The sequence below is a fragment of the Galeopterus variegatus genome, unplaced genomic scaffold (genome assembly GCF_000696425.1).
Source record: "Galeopterus variegatus unplaced genomic scaffold, G_variegatus-3.0.2 Scaffold60, whole genome shotgun sequence".
NCBI classification, from domain to species: domain Eukaryota; kingdom Metazoa; phylum Chordata; class Mammalia; order Dermoptera; family Cynocephalidae; genus Galeopterus; species Galeopterus variegatus.
This window is the reverse complement of record NW_007726171.1, coordinates 161950-180106: the sequence shown is the minus strand read 5'-3', so window position 1 is coordinate 180106 and position 18157 is coordinate 161950. Positions and strand designations below refer to the sequence as shown.

General features: G+C 41.5%; 1 protein-coding gene across 19 annotated transcripts in view; it reads right to left on the bottom strand.

Annotated features, from left to right (window-relative positions):
* Nucleotides 1–568: 568 nt before the first annotated feature.
* PCBP2 (poly(rC) binding protein 2) overlaps nucleotides 569–18157 on the bottom strand; it is a 22840-nt gene continuing 5251 nt past the window's right edge. Inside the window, exons 6-15 of one of the 19 annotated variants that reach the window (XM_008575821.1) lie at nucleotides 16672–16803; nucleotides 15458–15586; nucleotides 14287–14361; nucleotides 12322–12414; nucleotides 11182–11223; nucleotides 9866–9938; nucleotides 9321–9359; nucleotides 8301–8356; nucleotides 7064–7233; nucleotides 569–780 (exon numbers count right to left, since the gene is read on the bottom strand). In XM_008575821.1, the coding sequence (XP_008574043.1) occupies nucleotides 744–780; nucleotides 7064–7233; nucleotides 8301–8356; nucleotides 9321–9359; nucleotides 9866–9938; nucleotides 11182–11223; nucleotides 12322–12414; nucleotides 14287–14361; nucleotides 15458–15586; nucleotides 16672–16803 (846 nt within the window). In that variant the 3' untranslated portion in view covers nucleotides 569–743. Of the gene's footprint in view, nucleotides 781–3609; nucleotides 4408–7063; nucleotides 7234–8300; nucleotides 8357–9320; nucleotides 9360–9865; nucleotides 9939–11181; nucleotides 11224–12321; nucleotides 12415–14286; nucleotides 14374–15457; nucleotides 15587–16671; nucleotides 16804–18157 lie in introns of those variants that run through there. The other 18 variants (XM_008575815.1, XM_008575828.1, XM_008575740.1 and 15 more) reach the window with 18 other exon arrangements.

Sequence of the window (18157 nt, the reverse complement as noted above, 5' to 3'; positions counted from 1 at the left end):
ACAAAAATAACAGCAAGACAACAGGAATAAAACCCACATGAATCACTGTGGCATCCAGTTTCTATTCACAAAGAAAAAGCCGGCCATCCCTATATAGGATCCGAACCCACGGCGGGAGCGCCACTGCGCTCCCAGCACTGCACTCTCCCGAGTGAGCCATGGGGTTGGCCCACTTTTAATTTCAATAGGAAAATAATTTACGTATTCTCAGAATCAAAATAACACCTATTTTTACTAAAGCAACACCAAATACTGTTAAAATAGATAGACAGATTACTTCAGTAGTTAAAAATCATTCTGTGACCACAACCTACTAAGGCATTTTTCTCTTTATAAATTATATAATATAATGTTTTATCTCCTCTCATTAAGGAGTTTATTTTTCCAGTCCATCTTCTAATTTTTTTGAAAACTTCCTGACATTACATAACTAAACAGAAATGTATTAACATTCAACTCTTACATTTCCATGTCAAACAGAAAAACTCACGACAAAACAACAAATGAAAGGAAACAGGGAGAAGCTTATAAAACTAAATATGGATCTCAGCATTAACAGCTGAACAGAGAAAGGAATTAAAACGCTTTAATTAAAAAAATCATGAGTGGATGATAAAGTGTGTAGAAACTGAAAATTTACAAACTATTTAAAACCTGGAATCGCTGACTGTTCAGAAACTACACAGATGGATCATGGGTGGTGGTGAACAGCAGAAAGGGATTATGGATGAATCTGTATTGTTCTAGCTGCTCCCCATGCCACCCGTCTCCGAGGAAAGCCTGTAACAAGAAACAAGAACTCAGTTAGTTTTCCCAAGGCCCAGCTACACCTCACCTCTAAAACTATCAGCCTGGTTTGGAAATGTGAAGGAGAGTATCGATGAAGAAATTTTAAGGTTTCTCGGATAAACCAAGTACCATGATTCTCTAACCCCTGCAATCCAAGCTTCCTGAGGCAAATTACCTCATAACTGAAGGAAAGTGAGATATAATTGGTAACCAAGGTGCTCTACCTATGTTATTTGGAACCTTTGTGGGAGATGTTAAACATATTCTGAAAATATGCCACTCACTAAAAGCCTCCTCTTAGAGGGTCACAATGCACACAATGTTTCTTCATCACTGAGTATTTTAACTCCCCCAAAACTGCTGATAGGATACCAGTTTAGGAAAGAAATATTTACCTCAAAGTAGCCCCATGAGGTTAACACTGAGACAAATCAAAGAAGCCTTTACTGTAGAATAGCCCTGGGTTTCTCTATCAATGTGAAGGCTACTACTATTAAGAGATAACAGTTTTTAAATGCTAAGGCATGTTAAAAGGAACAGCAAATAGAATAACTATAGGGCAAGTACTATGCTCAATCCATTGTTTTCAAACCTAATTTTAAGGACTTAAAAGTGGTAAAATAGTAACGTTTCAACTCCCTAGCTCTCTCTAGATTCTCATAAATCAGTAGTGGTCTTGTCACGCCAAATCCTCCAACCAAACATACCTAGCTATATATTATGCCTTTTTGCTTCAAATGGGTCATTTGAGGCCCTGGAATCCAATTTAGGGCTTTGAGAGAAAGGTATGTATGCATTTAGCATGCTTCCGTGATACTAGATAGTGAGAAGATGTAGCTCCCATTTTGAATAAAACTAAATGTGTAAGACTCAGTTTCAGTTCATAAAGTTTTTAAAGGTTTATAGTGACCAGTATAACCTATTTATGGAGTCTGGTCACACAATCTGTATTGTATCCCTTACACAACAATACAAAAGCAAAAGCTGGCCAGAAGGGAGAAAACTAAGGGCCAATAAATTGAACAGTCCTTCAACTATAAACTATGTTTACTTTAAAGTGAGAAATGGTTTCTCCACCACGGTATGAAGGGGAATATTTAGTTTTTAAAAGGGTTCAAATTCTTGCCAACCTCAAAATACCTTGGGCAAGGTAAACAACAGGCCCTTAATGAAAGGGTTCAGTGGAAACCAAAGGTCCAAGAAAGGAACTGCTGAACATAGTTTAGGTTTGGGACCTAAAAAAATTAAGTTCATGCAAGAAGGTGGTAACACTCTGGCATCAAAGAATTCCAAAAAGAATTGTCCAGAACATATACCAAGCCTGAGCAGGGATCTGCACAGATGGGGTGGAGGTGAGGGCTAAAAGATGGGAAAACTCAACCATAAATACGTTAGGGACTCTAGAAGGACCACATGAGGGAGCTCTAAGCATTTAAAAAATTTAAACACCAAATACCTTTGGGGATGGTGATGACAGCCCCTTAAACATCTGAATTCCTTCCCAGCAATCCTTCCATAGGGAATATTCATTAGATTAAGAAACCTTCCAACCAAGAACTAGACAATAAAAACCATGTCTGTAGGGGAAGACAGTTATCAGCATGACCCCTAACTACAGGAGCTTGCCAGGGGTGAGCCAGACCAAATGATAAAGGAGCGACAAGAAAACTCCTACCTGGACAATTATGTTTGCCCATCCAATCCTTCATGCAGACTTGGGGCATGTAACACTAATTCACAGGCCCAATCTGGGATGGAGGGGTCACAATACCACCAGAGAATGAGATAATACCTTGAAATACTCATGAGCAGTTATTTTTGTTTTGTTTTTTAACATCAACCAAAGGGGATGTGGGAAGAGGTATCAGGGAAAAATCTCTATACTGAGTTCTCTAATGCCCTGGGAAGATCATATACTTTCAGTGCCCTAACTGAATGGAAGAATATCAGAGGCCTCCTATCATAAACCTAAAGCATTTCTACTCTTTTACGGGAGACATCTGTCCCATTTTGGGATTAAAAAAAAAAAGAGTAAGGCTTCAAGGAGGTTAAGTACGCTGAGTAAAAATAAAGCACAAGTTGTTAGTTCTGGCTAGTCACTCATATGATCTACAAATTTAAATTCTCTTAGTGCCTCTTTATCTATTAAATGAGAGTATTTACGAGTTACAGATTAGTTGATCTATAAGATTCTTTCCAAATCTAAGCACGTAATTTCCTACTCATGATAGTGTTGGTGGGGACAGAGAAGGCTAGGCAGAGAATAGAAGAGTATAGGAACTTGGAGACGTGTGATACTTGGTTTAGAATGACTGGACAGTATCTTGTCAAGTTTTGGGCAATATCACGGGTTGGTTGTTCAAGATCAACTTAATGTCACAGAAAGAAGGGTAATGCTAGTTCAAGAATGCAGGCAGAAGCTGCCTAACTTTATTAGATTTATTCCACCTTGCCTTCCCGTTCTGGGTAAAGAAGTAAGTTCTTTGTATATATGCCTTGGAAGAGATACAGTAACCACTCACCAGAGGAAAACAGTAGCCTGGGACAGACACCCTTATTACCTGCTACTGTTGGCAAGGTAAGGGATATGAGAAGTCAGACAGATTTCTTCACTAACGAAGTTTCTTGCCCATTATGATGGACCCTCAGTATCTAAACTGCCACAAGCCCATCTCTGTTTGTGGGAATATTGACAAAGGATTATAAAATTAACCCAGGACACAAAAAGGCCCAAGTCAGTTGTATAGATTTCCTAGGTGAGTAGCCACAGGTCACAAGCTCCCACCCTTTACCCTTCACCCTTCACAGCACACGGTGAACTAAGGTTCTTACTGTGGCAACTTTATTATAGCTAGAAACACAAATCTGGCCAAGGCGGCCTGCTGATAGCTTAACCATCAAATAATTAAAAAAAAAAAAAAAAAAAAGAATTAACGGAGAAGCTTTTATTCATTAACACAGAGCCTAACACATTGTTATATTGCAAGGCAGAATAATGCTACAAAAAAAAGGTAACAGAATGAGAAAGAAGATCAAGAACTGTGGCTCTAGATAAAGAATTCAACAAGTCAGACTCTGAAACAGGCACTCAGTTGAAATGACCTAAACAAGGGTTACCAATTCCCCCACCCCCACCCAGTTATCCCCCATAGTAGTAAAAAGGAAACAGTTACAAGCTCACAATAGTTTGATTCTCATCAATGTTAACAAAGGAAAACAAAACAAACCAAGAAATATTTGAGGAGGCACCTCAAGATATGCAATCAGTACGGGGAGAATCTCTGTTTCTCGCCTTTCAGTTTGTTAGTTACACATGGCACGGCAGTGGTGGTGGTGGTGGCAGCTGAAGCCCCAGTACCCTTAGCAGCAGACACAACATTTAGAGCCAGGAGAGGGATGGGTTTCATGCCAAGCAGACTGGAGACACAAGGGGCGGTCGGAAGAGGGTTGGGGAGGCTGGAGGGTGCTTCGGAGGTCCCCGCTGTGGCGAGCGAGGGGGTGGTGGTGGAGGAGGAAGAAGAAGAAGAAGAAGGGGTGGAGGGTTGAGAGAGGTTGATGCTGAGGTGATCAGGGATCGTGACGGAGGCTGCCTGGGAGGAGGGTTTAGCGTTTTCTAAACTGTAACAGAGGAAAAAAGGAACAAAAAAAAAAGGGTGGGTGGAAGGGAAGACCACAAAAGGGAAAAAAAGTACAGGACAAAAACTGCTTCAGTTATATCAGTGTCTCTGGTTGCCAATTAGGAAGACCTAATGTCAACTTGTGACAAGCTCTTTTAGCCTGCATCCCACCCCCGAATATGTACACTTTGCCACTTCCCATTCCACAATGCTATTTAAAACTGCTGAGGGCTGGCCGGTTAGCTCGAGTTGGTTAGAGCACAGCCTTATAACAAACAACAAGATCATGGGTTCAGATCCCCATACCGGCTAGCTGCCAAAAAAACCCAAAAACAAACAAACAAAAAAAAAACACAAAAACTGCTATGGTGAAGAAAAAGTTGACAGACTGAGAAAAGAAATCACACAAAGCACATATTTCCATATTTCTCACATTCACTGACCCAACCCAGAAGTCAGAAAGGAATAATTTCAGGTAGAAAATGAAAGTGTACTCATCTATCTCCAAACAAGGAAGAAATATTGCTTGTGAAGCTTTAAATGTTAATCAGAATTTAAAAAATTTTTCCCTGTAATTATATTAAAGTCTGTTTATATCTCCACAGCAAATGAATATATTAGGATAGAAAGGGGCAAGAGTACAAAGTAGGTCACTACAAATGTAGCATTTATTAAAAAAAAAAAAAAAAGCTGAGAACAGAAGTGTAGATAAGAACTAGAGAAGCTTTTCTGGTAGGAGGTGATGGTGAATATAAAAGGCTCTTTGTTTCTAACTGACCATACATCTAATATGGACCTTTCAGAACTAGAAGAGAGAAACTGAAGCACTACCAAAAAATTCACGTTTAAAAAGCAAAAATACTGTCACTTCTACTCCTAAAATAAACTCCAAATAATTCTAAGCCAGAACTGCAGATATTTCCTGAAGTCTGTCTACACAATATACCCCAGAAGGCTCTCTCTTCAAGGGCAGGAAGGCTCCATTTTCTTTACCTATGTCCAGGGACAGTTGCAATCCATAAAATAGTAGAATACAGCAATCAACTAACTATAGGAAGGACCCAGACTGCCACCATGAAAACTCGAGACAGCAGAAATGCTCAGAATCCATAAATGAAAGCAGAGAAATCTCTCTTGCCTAGTAGTAATAATAAAACTAACTAGTTTGATTTTTACATTCAAACTGGGCCAAGATGAGAAAGCAAAGAGTAAGTAAGCTTTGTGCATGTATAGTCCCTGCTTTGGTATATGATGAAGCCTTAAAAAGCTCTGACCCAAATCCATAGCCTTGACACTTTCATTAGATAGGATGACCCTACTCAGTAAGAATCATCCTAAAAATAGTGACTCTAAGCAGAGAAATTCTGCTTCCTTACAATGCAGCCACTGAAGTACAGGGGCCAAGCAAGCAGGTCACATCTAAACAGTCACAATTTAAACTGTTCAGGGCAAGCGTACTCAAGGCAGAAGAAAACAATTTCCAGCTTCCAAGAATATGATTCTTGTCACTTAAGAGCCCTTTTCAATACCTCAACTAGAACCAAGAAAACAAATCTTTGCCAACAGCATCTGTGCAAAAGCTTACTGCCATTTCACTCTGAACATTAAGGACTTGATGTGTAGAAAAGTTTGTTCTACATAAAGATTAGTAGTACCCTCAAGGCAAAAGTCAGAACCACTACTGGGGAATTGATACATTCTTAACTAGGGATAAAAGACCATGGCATAAATACATGGGCAGTACGAGCATGACAACAATATAGACTTCATACTTATGAATTCCTTTCCCTTGCACTAGGATTCAGGAGTTCATATAAAACCTTTATGCTCAAGAGACCAAATCTTTATGAGAGAAGTAAATGACAATAATACAACATTGTCCTCAAATGGGATAGCTAAGCCCCTTGAGAAATGGGCTAACACTAGCTTAAAATGTTAGTAAAAACTAAGAACACGACTTAAGCATATGATCTGAGAAAACAAGAAACATGTGAACAGTCATCCTACAATAGTGAATGTAAAGTTAGCTAGAACTGATAAATGAAAGAAAACCTCAGAAGTCATTAAGTGATGAAATTGGGGGGAAGGGTGAGATAGAAAACACACTTGGCATTTCTGAAACATTCCAATATCTATGACTCCCCTTTCCCACAAGCTCTCGACAATAGAAACACATTTACAATCTGAAAGGGGGGGGGGGGATTCAAAATAAATGGTAATGGCTGCCTCCACGAAACTGTCTTGCTGTTACATTACTCCTTTATTCTTATTTCAATTAAGAGTGCTTTGATTCCCAAACCAAATCAGTGAAAGTGATACTGGTATGACATATACAAGAGGGACCCATATTTGATTTTATGGGTCCTTGAGGCAGAGGACTGTCCTACTAGCAAAGACATATGCCATCTCTTCCACTGCCAAAACCACCAAGTCAAATGAAAGCAATCTATGCTCTCTACACCATGAAAACTTACTGCAATCTGGTTACTTTTTCTGCTACAATAAAGATGGAAGAAAGAAGGGCTAGACCTTAAAAATTTTTTGGCCGTCTCTACCCATCCCCTAAGTAATCCCATATTTAATAATATATCGCAGCTTTCCCCAACACACACATTACTGTATTGGCATTAATAAGATACAAAGTAGGGCAACCTTACCTGACATTGATTAGATATTGAGCCAGGCTAATGCTGGCAGCAGATCCAGTGATGGTAACCTGCCTATCAGTAGATCCTTCCACTGGGTTCGCAATTTTGATCTGCGCCCCAGACATCTGACGGATCTCATTGATTTTGGCGCCTTGACGCCCGATTATGCAGCCAATCAACTTAAGGGAGAAAAACAAGGCACATCAAATTAAGAAGAGTTACGTAGCTAGGTCCAAGAATTCCATCCCATCTCTAGCTTCTACACTTTAGGGCCAAGAACACAGCAATGGAAACTTCTACCTGCATCCCGCACTCTTCACTGGTACACTCCTGATCAAAAAACGAGTTATAGGGGCCGGCCCATGGCTCACTCAGGAGTGTGTGGTGCTGATAACACTAAGGCCACCTGTTCAGATCCCATATAGGGATGGCCGGTTAGACAACATCAAGTCAAGGGTTAAGATCCCCTTACCTTATCTTTAAAAAAAAAAAAAAAACCCACACGTTATAGATCCCATCTCAACTCTTGACCTATTCTGTCTGACCACCACAGGTCAGAGCTAACCAACTCCTAAGCATTAGCTCATTATTTCTGTCCTCAGAGTATTAACTCTAAAGCCAAAATAAACCAGAGCCAAGATGATAATAAACGAGTTAAATGAGATGGAATAAAGGTCCTTCAGCTTTTGGCTGCAAAGATGCTTAAACTCATCCTGCCATGATTACCACCCTTACCACACTGGCAAAAATCCTGGCTAATAAAGCCTTTTCCTTGGGAAAAGGTAAAAAATTGGTCTATATTTGCACTGTCCAATACTGTAAACAGTAAATAGCTGGTTACTGAATACCTGAAGTGTGGCTAATGAGACTAAGGAACTGAATTTACTATTTTCATTATTCTCAATTTAAATAGCCACATGTGATTAGTGACTGCCATGTTAGACAATGCAGACCTAACATTCAAGGACCACTGCCCCCAAATGCTTTGATAAGGCTTCAGGACTATACAAAAAATGAAGGCAAATAGGAATTTCTATTTGAGACAAAGAAGGTTCTTTCTGTTTCATGATACCTCACACAGAAGTTTTATCAACTTTCTATATCAAGTTTGTATTCAGAATTCCACATACTTTAAAAATTCCCATTCTCTTTCCCTAGGGCTTACAAGTAGCAGGACACTGCTAAAAAGACTTGTTTTTAAAACCAATTCTCTTATGTTCATCTCATGCAATTTAACTACACTTACATCATTTGGAATGGTGAGTTCATGAGAAGTAGTCTGAGCAGATGCATCCAAACCTGCTAAAAGACAGAAGAGAGCAAGAAAGTTTAATGCACAGCATTCAAAACCTCACTTGTTTGCACATTAAACTATCAGAAGGAAATAAACTGGAAACCCAGCATTGGCTGTTGGGATTCATCACTAACTTGGAAGCCTCCAAGGAGGAAAGGGGTGAGGGGTGTAGAAGTAATGCTGGAAAGGTTCTTCTGTACATTTAGAAGAGCTGATTTCATGCCATTTCCTGTAAAGCCCAGCCTATCAGGGGCAGGGAGACGGAAGCAAGGGACAAGGGAATGTGATATCCTCAAACAGGACCAAAATCTAAACATCAAGTCCTTCTGTACTTCTACCCCTTTCTGCTTAGGATTTACTGCTATTGTGTTGCAATTTTATCTCACCCGATGCTCACTAGCACCAATGCCAATATTATGCCTATTAATGGGTACCATGGACTTTTGGCACACATGCACAGTTGCTTTAAATATACCTGTATCAAATTAACACCCCTCCACCCCATCCTCCTAACCTAGACTTGAAGGTCAGAATAAAATGGCAGTCAGGTGAGGGGAGGTCATTTCTCCAAATTTATTCCCTGTCTTTTTGCTCAATAATTTCTTCTAGCTTTCACTTTGTTTTCAAAAGAAAAAAAAGAAAAGAAAAGAAAAGAAAAAAAACCAAACCCATCAGCAAACACCCATACTCACATACTCATCTATAGACACCTGGACTGAACCAAGCCAGCTGGCTAACCCTCAAGCCTAGTCCTGCTCTCAGCTGTGGCTGCTGGTCTCAATGTTTTTAGAAGGGAGTTGGCCAGATCCATCAAGGACCCTAGGGGGCACCAGGCCCACCCCTTTGCTCTCTCAGCTCCTCTCTGCCATGTGCATGTTGCTGGTTTGGTTCATGGGCAGTGAAACAAGACTCCCACCAGTTTATTAATATAACAGTAGAATACTACATTTTTTTTTTTTTTTTAGTCATTACCCCAATAGCCTTTCACCTCTGGAGAGCTGGATTCAATGCCTGTTAAGATACAAGTGAAAATGAGTTTGGTGGTCTCATCCTAACCCTATCGGACAAGTTATTCCTTATACAGAAAAAAAAAGCCCCAAAAAACAAAACAAAACCAAAACAAAACACACTATACAATTTGGCACAAATGGATTGTATCTACCCAAATTTGTGAATAGCTGGTGGAGAGAAAGGAGATGCTGATCAGATCAAGGGGGCAGCAGTCAGGACGGGTTAGAAGAAATATCAGCCTACCCTTTGTCTGAAAAGCATCCCCAGACCTCAACCCCAAACCTTCCAGGGCCTTTTTTTTTCTTTTAGAATAACTCACCCCAAATGAAAACCACGTTAACAAACACATTACCTCCTTGGGTTTAGCCATAGTAGTAGACAGGCAAGTTTAAACCAGCAGGATGCTGGGCAATGAAGTTTGTGTTAAACAGATGTCAAGCTGAGACCTTGGACTGGCCTCTGTCTTGCACTACACCTTACAGAAATAAACACTGAGGTATCCATACCACTGAATCCGGTGTTGCCATGCGTCATGGGAAAATGAGACTGTTGCATTGCCAACTGGTGCAGCTTGGTCAACTGCAGGGAGGAAATAGGAGAGGTTGGCATTAGAAGAGTAACAGAGTCAAGGCTCAAGCACATTTAAATTTGAAAATGTGGAGCTCTTGATCCCCAAAGTTGACTCCTACTACTCAAACTACAACGGAGGGCAGGAGTGGGGCTTACATTACAATCCTGGGGATGGGCAGAATATGAAGGGTAAGGGTTAGAAATAGAAAGAGTGTCAGTATAAGAGAATGAATGCTTGGATGTGTGAAAAGAACAGCAACAGCCCCGCCCAACAACAATCCCCTGGTGGGCTTTTTAATGAAGGTGTTTTCAGCCATTGCAACAGTTGCCCCAGGGACAAGCACAGACAGGCTAGGTAAACAAACTTTGCAGTGGTGCTAGGGAAAACACACCATGCAGGGTTCCATCAGTATTGGGAAGAGGGAAGGAGATGAGGGGGGCAGGGAGACTGCAAGGAGGAGAGAGGTTAAGAAGCCAAACTGGGTTTAGTCCCTACCACCACCACTGACTTCTACAGCTATTTTTCTTCATCTATATAAACTGTCCTGGCTACTGTAAAATAATCCCTCTTCAGGTCTACTTCCCCTCTCTTGGGGCCTACCACTAACCAAAAGACAAATTCAACTTCCCCAAGTCTAATGCTCAGCACCTGAAAAGGTTAGTAAGGACAAGGAAAAAGTGCAGAAAGGAGTGCTCTTAAAAAAAGTCTAAATACTAATACTTTTAAAATAGGAGTTTTTAGTAGCAAGAGAGGTTTTATTGAGTTGAATTCCCAAGGTTCAACTTCCTATCCCTCGCTGTGTAAATAAGCTCCTTTCCCACCCCTCCAAATGCTTTTTAAATTGTCACCTCAGATTGAGGGGTACCCAAGGGCAAACCCAACCTCCCACTCCACCCATGGAAAAGAGGACTCCATGCAGGGACAGTTTACTATCTATTTAAACCTGAGCGAACAAATGACAACATACCATGGAACACTTCTCTTTTAGACAATAATCTGAAACACGGGGGAAAAGTAAAAACTAATAGTCTGCTGGATTGTAATTTCCAGGGGTTAAATGTCGAAAGCCAAACACGGTGCTATTATGCCCATTTGTTATTTAAGGGCCAAAATACAGAGATCACCTTGTGATGAAAACAACTTAATATAAATGTTTAAGACCCAACTCACTTCTGGCTATTTGGGAGAAAGAAGGAAGACAATTTTGGATGGGAGAGGGAGCTTTTTAAAACAAGTGAAAACAAAACTTACATCTGGCTGTGGAATGGCATACTGTCCTTGAATGGTATAGGCCTACAAAAGGAGGAAAACAGTTCCTATTAAAAACCAATCACGGACAGCCACCCAGTGGGGGGAAAAAGACAGATTTCAACTAGCCAGGAAGCCAGAGTTGAACTACAGAATGGGGAGGCCAAGGATTGAGGCAGTAGATGGAATCTCACAAATACAGTCAGACCCGAGTTGGCCTTCTTTGAACCCTAAATATAATGATTTTACTTCAGGGATTCTATAAAGGTAGCCAAGTTCCCTGCAATCAAAAGCAAAATATACATATCTTTATCTTAATGAAAATGTGGGGAAGTGAGATTAAGCAATGCCTCGATTGACCAAGCCACCCTCTTCCTCCCTGTGTATAAGATAGCCTAGGAAGAAAAATGCTCTTCCCTCACCACCCCAACCCATCTACCAATTATGGTGACTAGAAGGATGTGTACCTGCACAAACCTACATGGCATGTTTTGAAACATTTCCCTTTCCTTATCTTATTTTTCTCTACATCTAACTAAAGACCTTAAATGCACTGGAAGCTAGCCAGGTCCCTAACACTAGGGAGCTGACCACAGGGACACAGAAATCAGTGTTCTAAGTCCTGCCTTCTCCCACCTCCCCTCCATACAAGGCACTTGCAGCTCCCATTGAGCCCTCCTCCCCCCACACCATACCTCCCGAAAAGGGAGCTGGGTCTTCAGGGCAATGGGGTGGGGGACAAGGAGGAAAGGAAAAGGGAACAGGAAGGGAAGGAAGGAGTGGCTGGTTAACAGGATGTGAAGCTTCTCACATCACAGTGGCCAGTAACTCCAAAAGTGCACCCAGGTGGGGGGGTAGGAGGAAGGTGAAAATGGGGTGGGAGGAGTGGGAGAAGGGGAAGAGGGGTTGAACCAAAAAGAAAAAAGAAAAAAAGAAAAAAAAAATTAAAAAAAGAGTTGGTGTTACCATCTGGTGGGCTACGCGGCCTGTGTGAAATGAGGTGGGGGGGTCAGTCCAGGTCTCCGTGGACAGGTGGTGTCCACAGCACAAAAATCACCAGCGCCACTGGCCCCCCGCATGTTGGCAGTCTCAGCTGAGGCGGAAGGATTGAGTGAGCCTTGGAGACTGAACATCCCCTCTCACCTCTAGAGGTGGTCCCTCCAGGTCAGGGTTGAGGCACATGGACGGGGTGGTGTGGGGAAAGCTCGCACTGTCGCTGCCTGTGCTGTACCTGTCCTGTGGATAAATAGAGGATTTCAGTCTCCAGGGCTGTCAATCCGGCACCTTGTCACCAGCATGAAATTCACACAAAAAAAGTTGTTTATTTTTTTCCTTTAAAAAGGAGCTCACAACACAATTTGAAACGAGCTGCAAATCAGTGAGTTAAAAAAAAAAAAAAGTTACCTAGTGGCAGATTTCACACTGCACAATTGGGCTATTTTCAGTACGAACGAAGGGGTGGGGCAACAGAGCTGATGCCAGCTCCTGGTCAGTGTGCGATTAAGTTGAACCCCTACAGAGCCCACTTTGCCACCAGTGAACAAAAGACACAGGGGTCCATCTGTGGACATTGTATGAACTGGTCCATTTAAAAAGGCCCCCATGGGAATGATCCATGACAGGGCCACTCATCAAAGAAGCTGCAAGCTTTTAGAGGTCAACTAAATAAAGGGGAGGGAGAGAGGGGTGGGATAGGGTAGGGAAGCAAAGAGGTATGAAGGGGAAGGAGGGCTGGTGAGAGAAGAAAGAGAAGGAAGAATTTTAAGTAGAGAAGAGCGCTATCATGCGGCATGGGACTCTTTAAAATTTCAAATGGGAGTGCAAGAATCCAGAAAAGCAGGAACATGAAGTTCCTGGGAGATGGGAATACTCCTAAGGCTAACCCTCCTGGCTGCACTGACTCAAGGCTTTGCTTATTCTGCCTATCCAGATCGACTGAGAGCCCTTGACCAAACCAGTTTTAACAAGGCTAGTGCTAAAAGCAAGATACTAAATCATCTCAAGGTTAACAATGACATGATTAACTTCTTGTGAAATCTCCCAGAACTACATGACAAACTAAGTCCCAAAAAACATGTTCAGTTTTATGTCAATTCAATAGAATGTGCATGAGATGGACGTCCCCTCTAAATGGCTACCAGATCAAACACAAGTAAGATGAAACTACCTGAATAAATATACTTGTTAACAGGCCAGCCCCAAGTGGGAAAAGGCACTTTTCAGCAATGAACTTGCTTAGGCAGCTACGAAAATTTAAATCATTACTTCAACCTGAATCCCAGTATTTTAAAAACTGACCTACCTACTCCTCATATAGTAACCAACAAAGCATAAGACTACCTGATCGCTGCTCCTGTCATCAAAATCTAACTTCAGAATAAACCATGTGCCAAAGATCAAGAGTTCAGGTTGGTGAGGAAGGAGCAGAGAGAAGCCAAAGGGGGTGCTTTGGTGTTCTTACTCCTAACACCAAAGGTCAGAGCACCACAGCCCAACATACTCTCCCCCGTCTATTCTTGCACGCTGAACTCTTACCCCGGCTAATTTCAGTATGCCATGTGGGTTCAAACCAGTGTTTATGAGGTTAAGAGCCTGGGGGACAACACACTGGAGTCTGGGAGTGAAGGGTAGGAGTAGGGGAGGTGAAGTGAAGGAACGGGAAGTTTGTAGGACACTCAAGTTCAGGATCCCCCAATTTTGAGACCACCATCCAGAATCTCCTTCAGAGGTCCAACTCTTTGCTACCTTTATTCAGACCTCTAAAGATCAACCCACGCATATAAAAGCTTGGATGGGGTCAGGGTAGGGAGAGATGTAGTGACACCTAAGCAATTTAACTCTTTCTTCTAACCCAACCCACTTTAAATTACCAAATAAACAACCTCTTCTGAGTGCCTACAAAATTTCCATTGCCTGCTACAAATTAAATAAGGGCTTGGCATTCATAGCTTCTTCCCCCCGTACAAAAATAAAGCTAAAAGCAGGTCAAACTATGGTCAGAGTACAGGTTTCAGCAAGCATGCAGAGTGGCTTGGTGTGCTGCTGTCAAAGGTGACGTTTCAATTATTATCTCAGTTCATTCCAGCCCACCAATAAGAATTTTCTTACCTGACCACCTGCAAAGATGACCGGAGAACTGGACGGCTTGGGCCGGTACGGGATGGTCACGCCCTTCGGGGGGGACTGGGAGAGAGTCAGAGGGGAAAAAAACAAAGAGAGATAAGGTTTCAAAGCTGCTTCAGCTGTGTGGCTTTTGCTCACACAGGTCAGTTAAATTAAAAAATATTATATCCATCCCCTCACCTACCAAGTTGTCTCTGGCTAGATCTAATCTCAAATTGTTTGCAGTTATTTGCCTTTAAAGCAGTAAGACAGTCTGTGGACTATACGGCTCACACTAATTCTCATCAATGCAGATGCCCACATAATAATCTTAAGCACCATTTCTACGTTTTTTTGTTTTTTGGCAGCTGTTCGGTATAGGGATCCAAACCTTTGACCTTGGTGTTATAACACTGTTCTAACCAACTGAGCTAACCAGCCAGCCCTATTTGTTTTAAAATAAAATCAATGAACATAAAAAACCTGTATGCACACATGTACATTTTAGCTGATAATTTTTAGGATCTCACATTTTGGCCTGAATTGGAAATAAAACGAAAATTGGGAATAAAGTATCCAAATGTTATGTCTGGAACAACACAGACATTGTCTATAAGCAGTTTAAAGGCCTAATCAAGGTTTTTCTAAATTCCCCTTGAAAACTTTCTTTCTCACCAATATGGGAGCAACTCTATGTGATAACTCTAGAAAGCTTTAACTTCCCTTAATTTAGCTATTCTTTTGCTTAAACAGAACAATATATTACCAGGACCTCAGAAGTAATTCAGAAATACCATCATGGACACATTTTTCTATTCTACTGATATTAACTACCAAGAAATTAAAGAATGTTATCAAAGTTAACCATGACAATGTTATTCAAAAGGTAACAACTTCTCAGGAAACCAAACACATCTTTTTTCCACTTAGCAACCAACTCCGCTAGAACTGCTGTGAACCAAAAGACCACTGCTGCTCAGCAGTTTCTTTGCTTAAAGACCGTAAGAAAAATCAAAGCTTGGAGAAGGAAAATATGAACTCAGGGAACCTCTTTCCCAACCCCCACTGGAGACATCTAACAGCTTCACCTAATTCTAGCCTTACTAAATATAGAAATCAGTCCCTCTGTCCCCAGAATCACCCTCCCCCCATTCTCAGCATGAGCCTGAGGGCTTACCTCCAACATGACCACGCAGATCTGTTTGACACACTCAATGATGGATTGTGGAATGCCAGCAATAGTGATGGCTCGCTCAGTGGAGTTGGGGAGCATATCCCCTGCCACCTGGACCTGAGCCCCTGTACTCTTTGGGGTAAAAAAAATCCAAAATCAGAGAAAAACAGTTCATGCTCTTCCAATTCCTCCCAGAAGCAATTTTATAGTTTAAACTCAGTAGATATTTATCCCATCTCCTATCTTCCCTTTCATTCTCCCTTCCCACTCTTCTCTTATTCTAGATAGTACTGTTTAATGGGAGTTAAAAATAAATTAGTCTCTGAAAGAGAAGAGTAAACCTGAATTAACAGCCTAAATTTAACCAGCTCTCGAGAAAAAAGTCCTTCTAGAGACAATTTCCTCTCAGCTAATGATAGTTTTGTGTGTCCAAAAAAACCCCCACAAATATCACTCACCTTTCATTCTTTTATAGAACAAATTTATGTCATGCTCATTCTATGAGCCAGGCGCCATTTCAAGTGCTTGTAATACATCAGATTAACAAAATCAACATCTCAGCTCTCATGGCATGTACAACAGGCTCCCCAAAACTCCCAATTAGTTTTCCTTTAGGAGTCATCCAAGTTTCATTCCAACACCAAATTCAATAACCCCCTAGACACAATTAAAAACTCCTATAATTCGATATAACTTCCATAATTAAAAAGAAAATAGAAGGGGCCAGCCCGTGGCTCACTCGGGAGAGTGCGGTGCTGATAACACCAAAGCCACGGGTTCGGATCCCATATAGGGATGGCCGGTTAAGCTCACTGGGTGAGCGTGGTGCTGACAACACCAAGCCAAGGGTTAAGATCCCCTTACCGGTCATTTAAAAAAAAAAAAAAAAAAAATCTGCTTTTTTTATATAAGGGTTAAGATCCCCTTACCGGTCATTTAAAAAAAAAAAAAAAAAAAAAAAGTACAATTAAATTGTAACTCTCTAGGACTGTTACTGTAATTAAAATCTTCACCTAATCAAATGCTAACTTTTCCTAGCCATGCAAAGAGCTAATAGAGTCACATTTGGAACAAACAGCTAACAGTTCTATTTATTTTTCCTGGGGGTGCGGCTGGCCAGTGCAGGGATTCAAACCCAAGTTATAACACTGTGCTCTAACCAACTGAGCAAACTGCCCAGCCCGAACAGTTCTAAAAGGAGCACAGAAGTCACCAACCTCTCGTATTTCCTTGATCTTGCAACCACCTTTTCCAATGAGAGAGCCACACTGACTAGCAGGAACCACCAGCCTCAGGGTGACCGGGGGTCTACTGGCAGCTGTGCTATTGGTCATAGAGCTGCTGATGTCCTACAAAAGAAAAAAATTAGTCAGAAGGATATGCAAGTTTAAGCAGATCCCTGAGAACCCATGACTGCCATAAAAGAAACACTTACCCTTGACCTCATAAGGGGACCTATGTCACAACACACCACTGACAAAGTTCAAATGCCACCCCCCGCCATTTCTGAAGAGAAGATAAAATCTCCTACAAAATTACTCACAATTAGCCACAAATATATTTTCCTTCACCCTGGGGGAGTATACTTGGTAGGGAGAAAAGTTTTTTTTTTTTTTTTCCTTTTTGTCCTTTTTCGTGACCGGCAACGGATCGCAACCCTCAGTGTCACGCCCGTACCGGACCGGGACCGTCCACGGGATCGCAACCCTCGGTGTTGCTCCCGCCCCTCGCTCAGCCAGTGAGCGGCCGGTCTGTATGTGGGATCCGAACCCTCGGCGGGAGTGCCGCCGCGCTTCTCAAGCGGCGCACTATAGCAGTGCGCCACCGGGCCGGCCCTGGAGAAAAGTTTTTTAAGATGACTGGTAAGGGGATCTTAACCCTTGGCTTGGTGTTGTCAGCACCACACCCAGCCAGTGAGCAAACCAGCCATCCCTATATAGGATCCGAACCCATGGCCTTGGTGTTATCAGCACCGCACTCTCCAGAGTAAGCCACGGGCCAGCACCTGATTTTTTTTGTTTTGCAAATTATAGTTGAGTAGGCAATGAAATAATATATCAATGTCAAAATCAAATCAAATATTTAAGAGAAAAACAACATTACAACCCAATTCAAATCACCAATTCCGTCCTCTTGAAAAACTAAGATTACAGTCAGAAAACTAAAAAAATTAAGTACTCTATATCACTGTTTCAATTTCTGTAATAGTACTGTTATACAGATAATGAATATGATGGTCAGAGTACTTGTCTAAAAATCAGAAGATTTTAAATTAAAAAACTATATTTACTCAAGTCCATAGTTTTTCCTATAAAAATATGGTGTATCCAAAGTCATGGTTTTAACCTACTTAAGTTTAGCCTTCTGAAGATTAAGTGGTTTAAGAATCACTTCACCTAATCTCTGTGTAGTAGTTAGACCTGGCAACTGCTTAAGTATAAGCCTCTGAAGTCAAAGACATGTTTCTTACTTGGTTCAAGAATGAATAGGACCTTTTCGGGCCAGCCCGTGGCTCACTCGGGAGAGTGTGGTGCTGATAACACCAAGGCCAAGGGTTCGGATCCCATATAGGGATGGCCAGTTCGCTCACTGGCTGAGCGTGGTGCTGACAACACCAAGTCAAGGGTTAAGATCCCCTTACCCGTCATCTTTAAAAAAAAAAAAAAAAAAAGATAACATTTCTGATATTGTCAAGGATAAGAT